The following is a 15,529-nucleotide window of genomic DNA, read 5'->3' as shown; positions in this document are numbered from 1 at the left end:
GTCAGGTGGTCCAAAACCCAGCACTTATTTAGCGCTGACAAAGTTGAAAAAAAAAAGGGAGGGGGGGTTGGCAATTCTTCTGCAACTTGATGGCAACACCTTTGACCAATCGCACTTGAAGCACTTTTGCACTTACTACAGGTTTTTCCTGATGTCTGAATTCTTGTTTGTGTTGTATGTCGCTTTGGACAAAAGCATCTGCTAAATGAAATTGTAGAATTGTAGAACATTAGGTGGCATATTTTGTACCAAAACAAAACAAAGAAAAAACCCCACTGGCTTTTTGGTTTGAAAACAAATCTCGTGAAAGCAAAAAAATCAGCTTAAGGTTTCAACCAACTCATAGTTCAATTTTAACATGAGCAAAACTTTCATTAACAGCATTTCTAGCCACGGTCACCACAAAATCCCTGGTCATCAGTTGGAAATGGCAAGCTAGTTTTTGTCTACTTCTGAGTGATGCAGAGGACTCCTTTAAAAATGACAAAGAATTTTGAGACATCAAGCTGCCACCATTACAGTAAACTGCACATTGAAGAAATGGGTTGGTTTTACATTGCAAAGAGCTGTGCAATCAAATATGCAATGATCTAATGTGTGTATTTATTTTTCCAATCAGAAAAAAAACATAGCTTAGATGTCTTCAAATAAAGAGGAGCTGGTCAGTATTATGTGACCCACATTGTGTCACTGTCTTCCAAATTAAATTTTCTCCTTTATAAAGGTTTTCTGCATGCATTTCAGTGTGTTGTGTTAAAGACATCTGGATGCACGCACAAATGAAGACTAGAAACCCAGAAATCCTGAAAACAAAATCTCTGTAAAATGCTTTTTGGCACAAAAAAATTTTATACTTAAAGTTAGTCAATACTCTAGAATTTCACCTTCAGAAAACCAATGCATGCATTCATTATTGCATTTACTTATTTAGTTAAAACACAAAGCCCTTACCTGATGACCTGCTTTAACTTGTTCCAGAACTTTGTTGTAGCAAACCTCTTCTGTGTCATGAATCTGCTGAATCTGAACAGGACATAAAAACACAAGAAGCAATTTAAATGAACTGATGAAATTTTTAATCTGATATAACTTCTTCTAGGCATATACTTCAAAATTACTCAGGTTTGTGTATGTCAAGTTTAATTTCTTTATTATTTAAACATCTGCAGTAACCAAAAATCAAAACACTGACATGTTCTCAGGCTGTAGTTATCGTAAATAATTTGACTATATTTGTGATTAGCATTCCATATGTGCTGAGGACAATGCTGTAATGAGGATGCTTCAAAAATATGTCTGGCTTTTTTGAGCTGCAGTGTCCCTTACTGTCACTGAAATGTCAGAGATAATCTAAAACCAGATAATTATTTTTGCCATGTCAATAAAACACATGGCACACATGGGTTGCTCTGCATATAGAAGATGAAAACCACCTATGCATGCAGAAGTCTTACTGGTTTTCAAATTCACTGAATTTCATTGTTCACTAACCTTGTTGTTGGTTTTGATGCCAACAAAGGTCTGTCCAAGAGGCACTGGCCTGAAGCGACTGTCAAAGAAAAAGAGGCCAATATAGGGGTTGACATGGAGGAAGGTGGCCACATCCAGGTAGTTGGGTAGGGTGGCTGATAGTCCTAGGATCCTGATCATGCTCTGAGTGGACTCCACCTAACCAGACAACAACAGATTAAAAGTAAGAACAAACTCTGTCCTATTAATCGAGGCAGGCTTTGATATGCAGTTCAAAGCAATAAAAGGCGATGTGTGCTTGTCTAGTGGGAAAAAAAGAGTAAAGATATAGAATTTTAGAGGGTTTAATACAATACTAAGATCACAATGTCCATTATTCATACTTTTACATCCAGACAAAATATCATGTAAATTACAGTTTAATTTGTTACGGCCACAGGTATCTGTGTGCGTCTGGGTTCTGGATGGTTTTCTGCTGAGCCTTTTGTGTTGGGGGATTGCATTTGTGGGTTCAGCTGTGGCTGTTTTCAGAGTCTTTTCAGAGTCTCTCTGAAACGCCAGCTGCCAGCCATTCCACCTAGTGGCTCAGGAGTAGATGACCTGCAATGCAGTCTGTTCTCCCCGCTTTCAGCCCTTCCTGATTGGGCCACCCTCCAGCTCCCCTCCACCACTATCCAATTGGATGCAGCCAGCCAGCACCACACCTGCAGATTATATATCTGCCACCACGTTATTAGTCGGGGTGGCTGGTATCTGTGACCAGTCCGCCCTGGTGCCTCTCTGAGTGTTGTATTGTTGATGTTTGTGTGATGTGTGTCAGTCTGTACGTACGTGTGGTGGGTACCGAAAACACTTTGGTCTGGAGACACTCTTGGTGAGTTCTACAGACACTTTGGGCTAAGTGAAGAAGCCATTCATTTTGAGTATTCATGACCTGTGTGGTCAGTGTGTATGAGTGTGAGGCACCAGTTTTGTTTAGTTTGTTTTTTGCACTCTTTGTATTAGTTTTTGGTACAGGTGGTGGGTGTTGCTTTTGTACTTATGTTTGGCTAGGGAGTTTAGTTACTTTGTTTTGGGTTAGATAGTTTGGAAACTCTGTTAGTCTTCGTTTTGTTATATTCTGTTCTTTGATTGAGCACCACTCATCAGTTTTGTGTTCATTGTTGTCACTTTTATGTTCCATTCACCACTAAGCAATAAATCCCTTCACCTGAACCAATAACACTGGCTTTTGTTGCATCCAGCCAGCCCCTAGAGGTTGGATTGTAACAAATTACTTAAACCATTTGTTAACTGAAGAGACAACCACCAACTGCTCATGCCCATACCAACTAACAATTAACTAACACTTCTGCAGCAGTTTTAAATTTAAACCTGTCTGGAAAACATGTGAAACTTAAACCACTGCATTCAACAATTGAAAAGGAAGAAGTTTCACTGATTACCAGCAAGTGAATGAACTCTGTAAATTGGAAAATTCATTGCCACCCCACATATTGACATCTTCACACACTTTTTATGAAGCTAAATGATACATAAAAGCTTTGATGGCATACTCACTTTACTGAACATTTCTAAACCTGTGCAATGTACTATATATAGGAAAACTTCGAGTATGTGTGCATGGCTGCATAGCTGCATTTCTGAGCTCATATCTGAGCTGTGGTAGTGCCAAACACCAACATTGTGTCTATATAGAAAGTATACTGTGAGGAGCAGAGTAGCATCTCTAGTATTTAATCTGTATAGAAAAGGGACACTCATTTTAGAGGATACATGTTTAAAAGACACAGAAAGATAAACTTGAAATGTTAACATATACAGTGCCTTGTGAAAGTATTCGGCCCCCTTGAACTTTTCAACCTTTCGCCACATTTCAGGCTTCAAACATAAAGATATAAAATTTTAATTTTTTGTCAAGAATCAACAAGTGGGACACAATCGTGAAGTGGAACGAAATTTATTGGATATTTTAAACTTTTTTAACAAAAAAACCCTGAAAAGTGGGGTGTGCAATATTATTCGGCCCCTTGCATTAATACTTTGTAGCGCCACCTTTTGCTGCAATTACAGCTGCAAGTCGCTTGGGGTATGTCTCTATCAGTATTGCACATCGAGAGACTGAAATTCTTGCCCATTCTTCCTTGCAAAACAGCTCGAGCTCAGTGAGGTTGGATGGAGAGCGTTTGTGAACAGCAGTCACAGATTCTCGATTGGATTCAGGTCTGGACTTTGACTTGGCCATTCTAACACCTGGATACGTTTATTTGTGAACCATTCCATTGCAGATTTGGCTTTATGTTTTGGATCATTGTCCTGTTGGAAGATAAATCTCCGTCCCAGTCTCAGGTCTTTTGCAGACTCCAACAGGTTTTCTTCCAGAATGGTCCTGTATTTGGCTCCATTCATCTTCCCATCAATTTTAACCATCTTCCCTGTCCCTGCTGAAGAAAAGCAGGCCCAAACCATGAGGCTGCCACCACCATGTTTGACAGTGGGGATGGTGTGTTCAGGGTGATGAGCTGTGTTGCTTTAACGCCAAACATATCGTTTTGCATTGTGGCCAAAAAGTTCCATTTTGGTTTCATCTGACCAGAGCACCTTCTTCCACATGTTTGGTGTGTCTCCCAGGTGGCTTGTGGCAAACTTCAAACGAGACTTTTTATGGATATCTTTGAGAAATGGCTTTCTTCTTGCCACTCTTCCATAGAAGCCAGATTTGTGCAGTGTACGACTGATTGTTGTCCTATGGACAGACTCTCCCACCTCAGCTGTAGATCTCTGCAGTTCATCCAGAGTGATCATGGGCCTCTTGGCTGCATCTCTGATCAGTTGTCTCCTTGTTGGAGGTGAAAGTTTAGAGGGACGGCCGGGTCTTGGTAGATTTGCAGCGGTCTGATACTCCTTCCATTTCAATATGATTGCTTGCACAGTGCTCCTTGAGATGTTTAAAGCTTGGGAAATCTTTTTGTATCCAAATCCAGCTTTAAACTTCTCCACAACAGTATCTCGGACCTGCCTGGTGTGTTCCTTGGTCTTCATGATGCTCTCTGCACTTTAAACAGAACCCTGAGACTATCACAGAGCAGGTGCATTTATACGGAGACTTGATTACACACAGGTGGATTCTATTTATCGTCATCAGTCATTTAGGACAACATTGGATCATTCAGAGATCCTCACTGAACTTCTGGAGTGAGTTTGCTGCTCTGAAATTAAAGGGGCTGAATAATATTGCACACCCCACTTTTCAGTTTTTTATTTGTTAAAAAAGTATAAGATATCCAATAAATTTCATTCCACTTCACGATTGTGTCCCAATTGTTGTTGATTCTTGACAAAAAATTAAAATTTTATATCTTTATGTTTGAAGCCTGAAATGTGGCGAAAGGTTGAAAAGTTCAAGGGGGCTGAATACTTTCACAAGGCACTGTACCTGAGGTCACATGGAAAGGTGTACAACACATTTTTAAAAAAAATGTATCCATTGCCCAGACAGCTGGGTTAATTTAAAGACAACCATATCTGTTTTGTCACATGTACATGACAGTGACAACTGTAAAGCATGCCTGAAAACACTCTACACAAAAGGATAAAGGAAATATTCGGCAAACACTAACATGTACAAAAGGCATTGAACTGACAAAAAAAGCATACTGGAGTGAAATTGCGGTAACAAAAGCTGAAAAAAGACTTGTTTGTGATAAACAGGTCACTTGAATTCAGAAAACATGGGCACATTGTAGAAAGTGAGTAGGCAGCTTCAGGGTCAATGTGTTTGATTTTTACTTTGTACTGAGACAAAGTAAACAATGTTGCTCATGTACTGTCTTTAATTTGTCTTTGAAACTTGAAGAAAATTCAATATGTTGTACATCAATGTGGGTGAGGGGATAGAAAACTAGAGGGGGTATTGGGGGAGAGCGGCGGCTGCCCTATCTTTGAGCCTCCTGCTGAAAGTGACAGGGAAGATTGGTAAGGCCTTTAATGTGATGCAGTACCTGTCAAACCATCCCATCAAGATAAGACCAAACCAATCCCTACCGGCACACAAGGCCTTCACAACAACGCTACTGAACCTCCACTCTGCAGATGTGTATCATGTTCATTATGCAGAGAACCAGTCAACATTTTCTTTTATTTTACAAAAATATGAATTTAACTGTCTCCCTGTTCTTCTTTTTCTTAACTCAAGTTGTACTGCTTGTAGAATTGTGGGCCAATTTCATGGCCAATTGCTCTTGGTCCAATTGCTGTTGGTCCACACTGCCATTTTCGCAAGCTCCTAAAAATGAAAGAATGATGGTGTAATCCTGCACCCTAGCACTTTTGACCAACTATCTCAGTTTCCAGTTGGTCTCAATGCTTTTATGGTTCCTGACAGAACGAGTTATTACCATCTATCAGCTTAGTATGTCTTTATGGACAATGTTTGATTTACTATGTTCCCGCGCAATCAGCCACAAAAATGGCATATAAATGAATAGCATTGGTCATTTCATTATAATGCAATGTTCTTTTGGGAAACCTGTGAGTGTTACTTTCACACATATCACAAACTTAAATATTGCTGCAGACCAGGGGCGGAGCTAGACCATTTTCAGGGGTGCTTGAGCACCCCTTAATTTTTTTAAGCACCCCTAGAATTCTTGGGTGTTATTTATATATGTTTATAATAAATGAATAAATAATTATTAACAGTGTTATGAATTTTACCGTTTCAAACCAAATGTAAAACCTGGCAAAGTACTCCCTAATTTGACCCCCCCCCCCCCCCCCCCCCCCCTTTTGGATAATGGTTTGATCCATTAAGAGAGCGCAAGTTCCCCTCTACTCTGCCGCTGCGCTGAATGCTGCTCCCACCCCTGTGTGCGTGTGATGGATCGGGCAGAGAGATTGACAGGAAAGTGAGACGACACAGATTAACTCTTTAAATTGGCTACTGAGAGGAAATGTCAGTCATTAAATTGACTGCTAAGATTTAAGGCCTTAAACATACTGTAGGATGTCAAGTGTTCTGTTGTCTTTGGCAATCAAGCCACGGTTTTCTTTTCATGGCTTTGTCCAAATTTATAGTTGTCTGTGTATGTGGCAATTTTCTAAGAGTTTGAACTTGAGATAGAGGTCCCACTACCATTCAGTCATGATGTTGTTCTAAATTATATTTAGTAGGCCTTGCAGTCAGTGAATCATATCGAAACATGCATATAAGACGACCACATGTGGGGCTATTGAATTTGGTTATGCCACTCAGTTACTGATGCGGTAGGAGTTTGATGGGACATAGTCTTTGTTTTAACACCTTGAAACAAGCCCTTTTAAATAGGAGCTGTAGAATGTGTCTGAGGATACCTTTGATTTCAAGCAATACATGGTACTTTCTGCCTGTGTCTCTTTTTCACATGTAAAGGTGGCCAAGAGCCTGCTGTGTCTTAATGTACAGTTAAATAAATTTTAATATAAAACTGACATTTCTTGAAGACTTATTTTTATATTGTTGTTTCAAATAACATGTTCATCACTACAAACAACCACTACCTTGCTTCTTTCTCTCATAGTCTTTTGCCAAATCTTAGTGCCAAGCCAACCAGGTCCTTGAGGCAAAGTCTGTATTCAAGCAAAGAAAAAAAATCATCAATAAATGGACTTTTATCAATGGCACTTAGCCTATGGAATCAGTTGTTTCCTGAAGGCCAATGGGAGAGACCAATCAAACCTGATCCCAAATGAAAATCAATGGGTCATCTAAGAGAATGACTGAGCTCTGTTATGAATGCAGAAGAGCTGGGTGAGCCGTCACTTAACATTGGTCCCCCCAGCGCCCAACCAGGTGCTAAGCACCCCTAGAGCTGAAAGTCTAAAACCGCCCCTGCTGCAGACCAAGCACACCCCTTATGTATGTCAAATTCTAAAGGCCATGGCCTCTCAAAGCAGGATGATGTGTGCTGCCACACCGCAAAAATTGGTTAAGAAGAGTTCACTGGATGCAAAAAAGAAGTCTATGTCTTGACCCACCCTCCAAGCTCCTCTCCATCTGTAAGGTGCTCTATCAAGGCTCCCTGATCCCAGTTTGTAAACATTACAGGCATCCTCTCCTAAAGCTAACATTAAAATGTTCTGTGTACAGTGATTCAAACATTTGCATGCTTCTAGACTTTCTGCAGTTAGCTGTTGCAGTGTTTCCTCTAGGATTTTTTTTCTGTAGGGAGGCAGGCTCCCTGCTCGCCCCCGTCTGTGTGTAAAATGTTTGACTTGTAACATACACTCGTTTTCTTCAAGCACCTTCTCAGTCTTGTAGTTAATTCTATCAATTCTAACAACTATGTGTTATCTCTCGTCCGCTAGCCTAGCACTGAGCAGTTAGCATGGCTTCTCCCTCTTCCTCTCCTTCTCTGTCCTGCTCGGTATGCCACATGTTTAGTTACCCCTCTGCCTCCTTTAGTGATAATGATATGTGAAATAAATGCAGTCTCTTTGTAGCTCTGGAGGCGAGGCTTTCTGAATTGGAAGCGCGGCTTTCTGAATTGGAAGCGCGGCTCCGCACCATGGAAAACAACTCGCTAGCAGTTAGCCAGGCCCCCTTAGCCGGTGCGGACCACAATAGCATAGCGGATCGCGTAGCCTCTGCTAGCCGTCCCCTAGCAGCTCCCGAGCAGCCTGGAAGTCAGGGTGGCTGGGTGACAGTTCATAGGAAACATAGTCCAAAGCTCAAGCCCTCTGTCCCGGCCCACCACAAACCGCTTCATGTTTCCAATCATTTTTCCCCACTCAATGACACACCTGCTGAGAAACCAGTTCTGATCATTGGCAGCTCCATAGTCAGAAACGTGAAGTTAGCGACACCAGCGACCCCAGTTAAATGCCTCCCAGGGGCCAGAGCGGGCGACATAGACGCAAATTTGAAACTGCTGGCTAAAGATAATCTTAAATATAGTAAGATTATTATTCATGTCAACGGTAATGACACCCGATTTCACCAATCGTAGGTCACCAAAATTAGCGTAGAATCGGTGTGTAACTTTGCCAAAACAATGTCGGACTCTGTAATTTTCTCTGGACCCCTGCCAGATCTGACCAGTGACGATATGTTTAGCCACATGTCGTTTCGCCACTGGTCGTCTACGTGGTGTGAGGCAAACGACATTGGCTTTTTAGACAATTGGAGCTCTTTTTGGGGAAAACGTGGTCTGATTAGGAGAGACGGCATCCCTCCCACTTTGGCTGGTGCAGCTCTCATTTCCAGAAATATGGCTGATTTTATTAGAACTCTTGAAGTATGACAACCCAGCGGTCAGACAAGGATGCAGGGTTGTAGTCTTCCACACCTCTCTGCAGTTTCCTCACAGCTGTCACCCTCCAGTAATTCAGTTAGCTTTATTGAGACTGTGTCTGTCCCCCAAGCACAAAAAATCAATAATTTAAACAAATTAAAAATAAAAAAAGAAATAGTAATCATAAAAATCTAATAAAATTAATACCACTATTTCAACAGAGCGAAGAGACAGGACAATTAAATATGGTCTGTTAAGTATTAGATCTCTTTCATCTAAATCTCTGTTAGAAATGATTTGATAGCTGATCATCAGATTGATTTGTTCTGTTTGACTGAAACCTGGTTGCAACAGGAAGAATATGTTACCCTTCTAGTCATACTGTCATGTTCCTCGAATCACAGGCCGAGGAGGAGTGGCGGCAATCTATCACTCTAGCTTAAAAATTAACCAGAGACCTAAACCTAGCTACAGTTCATTTGAAAATCTTACTCTCAGTCTCTCTCATACAGATTTGAAAGATTTGAACACAGATTTGAAAGCTCAGAAACCAGTTAATTTGTTGTCGCATATTGTCCTCCTGCTCGTTACTCTGAGTTTTTATCTCAATTCTCAGGCTTCTTATGTGACTTAGTGCTCAGTTCAGATACAGTCATTATTGTGGTTGAATTTAACATTCATGTTGATGTTGACAGTGACAGCCTTAAAACAGCTTTTAATTCAATATTAGACTCAATTGACCCTTCGCTAAGCCCCTCCCACAAATGGCTACTATCCAATCCTACCTTAGCAACTGTATCTAGGCACGAGAGGTCTGTCAAGATTTTAGCAGAAGACAATATGCCGAAGCGGTGTGCGTACGGTACTTGCAAGTCTGACACTCGTTATCCGCAAAGCTTGGAGGGTGGTGTTGATTTTTTTACATTCCCCAAGCCAAAGACACAAGAAGAAAGGTGCTGCATGTGGATTAAGCAGTGTGGGAGACCGCATGATCAGCTGAATCCCTCCAAAATCAATAAGAACACCTACGTCTGTTCTAAGGTAAGTTGCTAGCTAACATTAGCTCACCGTAGCTCTGTGTGTTATGTCAGATAACATTAGCAAAGAAAGACATCTCAATGGAAGGTTACTTCTCTTAAAACTTGAGCTACTGTGTATTATTTGAGTGTTACGGCCACCAGTATTGGTGTGCCGTTCGTTCTGAGGTGGTGCTTTGTTGGGCCTTCTGTTTGGGGGAGATTTGTGTGTAGGTTCAGCTGTGGCTTGTTACAGAGTACAGAGCCTTTTGGAGCCCCAGCTGCCAGCCGTTTCAGCTGACGACCGAGCTGATGACGACCTGCACTCTCGTCTGGTTCTCCCCGCCCTCCGGCCGTCCTCATTGGACCACCCTCCAGCAGCTCTTCCTCCGACCAACCAGAGGCAGCCAGGCACCACACCTGCTCACTATAAAGCACCACCATACCATCAGTCTTGGTAGCTGGTGCTTTGACCAGTCCACCCTGGTGCTCTCTGTGTTTCGTGGTTTTGGGTACTTTTGTGTGGTCTTTTGGTCTGGAAGCACTTGTGGTTGTGCTCCAGACAACTCTGACCTTTTGTTGGCAGCTTTTGTTTAGTGTGGAGACTGAGGCTCCACTTGTGTAGTTGCCAACTTTGTATAGAAACCACTATGTATGCTGAGCTTTCATAAACTATGCTCATTATGTATACTGTTTCAGAGGCACCAGTTTCGTTTAGTTTGTTGGTACACTTTTTGTATTTTCTGTTCCTGGTGGTGGGTGTTGCTTTTGTAGTTTGGTTTGGCTAAGGAATTTAGTTGTTTTTCTTTGTGTTTAGCTCAGTTTTAAACTCTGTTAGCCGTTATGTTTTATTCCGTTCTTTGTTTTGGCAACACCCACTCGTCTTGAGTTTGTCACTTTTGAGCTCCTTTTACTACTAAGCAATAAATCCCTTACCTAAACCAATTACATCTGGTTATTTTGTTGCATCCAGCCAGCCCCTAGAGGTTGGATTGTAACATTGAGCAAAATAAATACTGGTGATATATAGAGACAACTTCTGACATACTGGTATAGCATATATATACTAGCAATCTACGGGTCTCCGCCTACGCTCACGTCTGGCTTTGGCGACAACAGATGAGATTGGTACTGCATTAATGTTGTAACCCCTTGGTTTGTGCCACTGTTGTGGCAAACTTGTGCAAGATATTGCTGGACTTTGTGGTGCCTTAATGAGATCAAGTGTATAGATCAGCCCTACTACACACGTGGACAAAATTGTTGGTACCCCTCAGTTAAAGAAGGAAAAACCCACAATTCTCACTGAAATCACTTGAAACTCACAAAAGTAACAATAAATAAAAATTTATTGAAAATTAAATAATCAAAAACAGCCATTACTTTTGAATTGTTGATTAACATAATTATTTAAAAAAAACAAACTAATGAAACAGGCCTGGACAAAAATGATGGTACCTCTATAAAAGATTGAAAACTATTTGACCAGAGTGACATGATTAACTCAGGTGTGTCATTTAATTGACATCACAGGTGTTTCCAAACTCATAATCAGTCAGTCTGCCTATTTAAAGGGAGACAAGTAGTCACCCTGCTGTTTGGTGAAAAGGTGTGTACCACACTGAACATGGACAACAGAAAGCGAAGGAGAGAATTGTCCCAGGACATCCGAAAAAAAATTATAGACAAACATCTTAAAGGTAAAGGCTATAAGACCATCTCTAAACAGCTTGAAGTTCCTGTGACAACAGTGGCTCATATTATTCAGAAGTTCAAGACCCACGGGACAGTAGCCAACCTCCCTGGACGTGGCCGCAAGAGGAAAATTGATGACAAATTGAAGAGACGGATCGTTCGAATTGTATCCAAAGAGCCCAGAGCAACCTCCAAAGAAATTAAAGGTGAACTCCAAGGCCAAGGTACATCAGTGTCAGATCGCACCATTCGTCGTTGTTTGAGCCAAAGTGGACTTCATGGGAGACGACCAAGGAGGACACCGCTGCTGAAAAAAACTCATAAAAAAGCCAGACTGGAATTTGCAAAAATGCATGTTGACAAGCCACAAAGCTTCTGGGAGAATGTCCTTTGGACAGATGAGACCAAACTGGAGCTTTTTGGTAAGGCACATCAACTCTATGTTCATAGACTCAAAAACCAAGCATACGAAGAAAAGAACACTGTCCCTACGGTGAAACATGGAGGAGGCTCAGTAATGTTTTGGGGCTGCTTTGCTGCATCTGGCACAGGGTGTCTTGAAAGTGTGCAAGGTACGATGAAATCTGAAGACTATCAAGGCATTCTGGAGAGAAATGTGCTGCCTAGTGTCAGAAAGCTTGGTCTCAGTCGCAGGTCATGGGTCTTCCAACAGGACAACGATCCAAAACACACAGCCAAAAACACCCAAGAATGGCTGAGAGAAAAGCGTTGGACTATTCTAAAGTGGCCTTCTATGAGCCCAGATCTGAATCCCATTGAACATATGTGGAAGGAGCTGAAACATGCCATTTGGAGAAGACACCCATCAAACCTGAGACAACTGGAGCTGTTTGCTCATGAGGAGTGGGCCAAAATACCTGTTGACAGCTGCAGAACGCTCATTGACAAATACAGAAATCGTTTAATTGCAGTGATTGCCTCAAAAGGTTGTGCAACAAAATATTAAGTTATGGGTACCATCATTTTTGTCCAGCCCTATTTCATTAGTTTGTTTTTTTAAATAATTATGTTAATCAACAATTCAAAAGTGATGGCTGATTTTGATTATTTAATTTTCAATAAATTTTTATTTATTGTTACTTTTGTGAGTTTCAAGTGATTTCAGTGAGAATTGTGGGTTTTTCCTTCTTTAACTGAGGGGTACCAACAATTTTGTCCACGTGTGTATAATGTTTTTACAAGAGACCCATATCAAAGCAACTATGCAACACAGGTTAAAGTGTAATTGGATATCTCAAATTTATCAATCATCATTCACCTCTCATGCCCGTGGGGTGGCAATATTATTTAAAAAGAATATCCCATTTCAGGTAACCTCTGTAATGAATGACCCTCTTGGTAGATATGTTATGGTCACTGGTAATATAAACTCATTCCCATTAACTCTTCTTAATGTATATGGCCCGAATACGGATGAGCCCAGTTTTTTTAAAAGGGTTTTTGACATACTTCCAGACGATAATGACTCAAACATAATAATAGCTGGAGATCTTAATTCTTATCTGGATCCTTTTCTGGACAAACTATCTACGCGCCCACCACCAGAATTTGCATCAGTGCGACTTGTAAACAACCTTCTAAAAACCAGAAATCTAGTGGATATTTGGAGGATTGATTATTTTTTAATCAGCTCTCACAGATCACAAATTCCAAATATCATAATATATTAATCTCAGATCACAGTCCCCTAATGATCACATTAAATCTTTCTCTGTCAAAACAGACTTATTCTTGGCGTTTTAATCCAAATCTTCTTAACGATGACAGTTTTATTAAAACTATCACCACTAAATTGAAGAATTTTATAGAATTAAACGACAATGGTGAAGTGTCTGATTCCATCTTGTGGGAAACGTTAAAAGTAGTTTTGCGTGGGGATATAATCTCTTATACGTCAGCCCTTAAAAAAGAAAAAGAGAGGCGATTACTTGAAATTAACAGCTCACTTCCTGCTTTGGAAAGAATATATCAAATTTATAAATCACCTGATCACTACAAAGAGATAATGAAACTTAAATATGAATATAACGGTATTATGAGTGATCAAGTCAATAATTTACTTTTGAAGTTAAGGCAAAAAAATTTTGAGCTTGGAGATAAACCTGGTAAAGTGTTAGCAAGACAGCTTAGGGGTGTTCATGCTTCTAGAGCAATTTATAGCATTAAATCTAAAACAGGTACTCTTATAACCAATCCTGCTGACATAAACCATCGATTTAGCGAGTTCTATCGCGAACTCTACTCCTCTAAACATGCAGTTTCACAATCCAATTTTAATGATTTCTTTGACACTCTTGTGTTACCCAGGTTGAACGACACTGCAAGGAAATACCTTGATACTGATTTTACCCTGCAGGAAGTTATCACTGCTATAAAGTCATTTCCATCAAATAAAGCTGCCTGATGGCTTTAGCTCAGAATTTTATAAGAAATTTTGTGATATCCTTGCACCACTCCTACTCAGGATGATTCTTAATTCCAAAAAAAATGAACAGTTACCAAATACGCTCTATGAAGCTAGCATTTCTCTTATTTTAAAAAAGGGCAAAGATGAAACAGATCCTGCTAGCTTCAGGCCAATTGCACTCCAAAATGTTGACCGTAAGATAATAGCTAAAATTCTGGCGACAAGATTGAACAAGCATTTAACATCTATCATTCACCTTGACCAGACAGGGTTTATTCCTGGTAGACTTTCCTTTTCCAATGTTAGACGACTGCTCAATACTATTTACTCTGACTACAGTAACCGTAAAGGAGCTTCCATATTGTCTCTTGATGCACATAAAGCTTTCGATCAAGTGGAGTGGCCCTATATGTTTGAGTCATTGCGTAGATTTGGATTCGGAGGAACTTTTATATCTTGGGTGAAATTGATATATGCAAATCCGTTGTGCTCTGTACTGACAAATGGTGATCGGTCAGCTCCGTTTCTCTTACAACGATCAGTTCAGCAAGGCTGTCCACTGTCGCCAGCACTCTTCGCTATTGCGCTGGAACCTCTCGCTGTAGCAATAAGAGCGCACCCACATTTAAATGGGCTTCAGGTTGGAGGAATAGAAACAATTATCAGTTTATATGCTGATGATGTAATACTGTATCTATGTAATGCTGAAGAGTCAGTCCCTCCTCTTCTTCACCTGATTACATCTTTTGGTAAAATATCAGGATACACCATTAACTGGTCAAAGAGTGAGTTTATGCCTCTTACCAAAGGCTATTCACCAGGTTTTTTGGAAAGTGTTCCATTCATAGTTAATGATCATTTTACCTACTTTGGTTTGACTATACCTAAAGATCCAAAATTTATATTCAAATTGAATTTTGCAGAATTTGTTTCAGGATTAAAACAGAATATTGAATGTTGGAAACTACTGCCGCTATCAATGGTTGGACGCATAAACTCAATTAAAATGATCTCTCTACCCAGATTTTTGTATTTGTGTCAAAATCTCCCAATCTATCTCACATCAGCTTTTTTCGAAGACTTGGATTCTATTATCCTTTCCTATATTTGGAATGGTAGGAACGCCAGAATTTCAAAAGTGCACTTACAGAAGCCAAAAGCGGAGGGAGGGTTAGGCCTACCAATATTCAAACATTATTACTGGGCAGCCAACGCAAGGGCATTAATGTTTTGGCAGCATGGGATTCAAGACAATCAGGCAGCCCCACTGTGGCTTAAGATGGAGGCCAACTCTATAAAGAATTCTTCTTTACCAGCTATGTTATTTTCCAAATTTGAAAAACCAGAGTCCTGCAAGAATTTGTGCTTTGTATTAAGACAGTCCGTCAAAATTTTAAACACGATAAGGAGATTTCTAGCACTACCAAATACGTCAGTACAAACACCTTTATGCTTTAACCAATGCTTCACACCCCCTTGGCATGACAAGTCTTATCATGAGTGGAGACAGAAGGGCTTAGTGTTAATTATTGACCTGTACAATGATGGTAAATTTGCATCATTCAATCAACTGAAAGAAAAATACGACTTATCTTACTCACATTTCTTTCGGTATTTACAGGTCAGACATTACATTCAGTCAAAAATTC

The 15,529-nt window shown here is 40.3% G+C and overlaps 1 protein-coding gene across 1 annotated transcript in view; it reads right to left on the bottom strand.

Moving 5' to 3' along the window:
* ascc3 (activating signal cointegrator 1 complex subunit 3) overlaps positions 1–15,529 on the bottom strand; it is a 424,683-nt gene that overhangs the window by 167,707 nt on the left and 241,447 nt on the right. Inside the window, 2 exon segments of the mRNA XM_051957275.1 lie at positions 952–1,023; positions 1,492–1,668. Of these exon segments, the coding sequence (XP_051813235.1) occupies positions 952–1,023; positions 1,492–1,668 (249 nt within the window).

Source organism: Acanthochromis polyacanthus, chromosome 12 (genome assembly GCF_021347895.1).
Source record: "Acanthochromis polyacanthus isolate Apoly-LR-REF ecotype Palm Island chromosome 12, KAUST_Apoly_ChrSc, whole genome shotgun sequence".
NCBI classification, from domain to species: domain Eukaryota; kingdom Metazoa; phylum Chordata; class Actinopteri; family Pomacentridae; genus Acanthochromis; species Acanthochromis polyacanthus.
The sequence above is the reverse complement of the archived record's forward strand: the minus strand, read 5'-3'. Positions and strand labels throughout refer to the sequence as shown.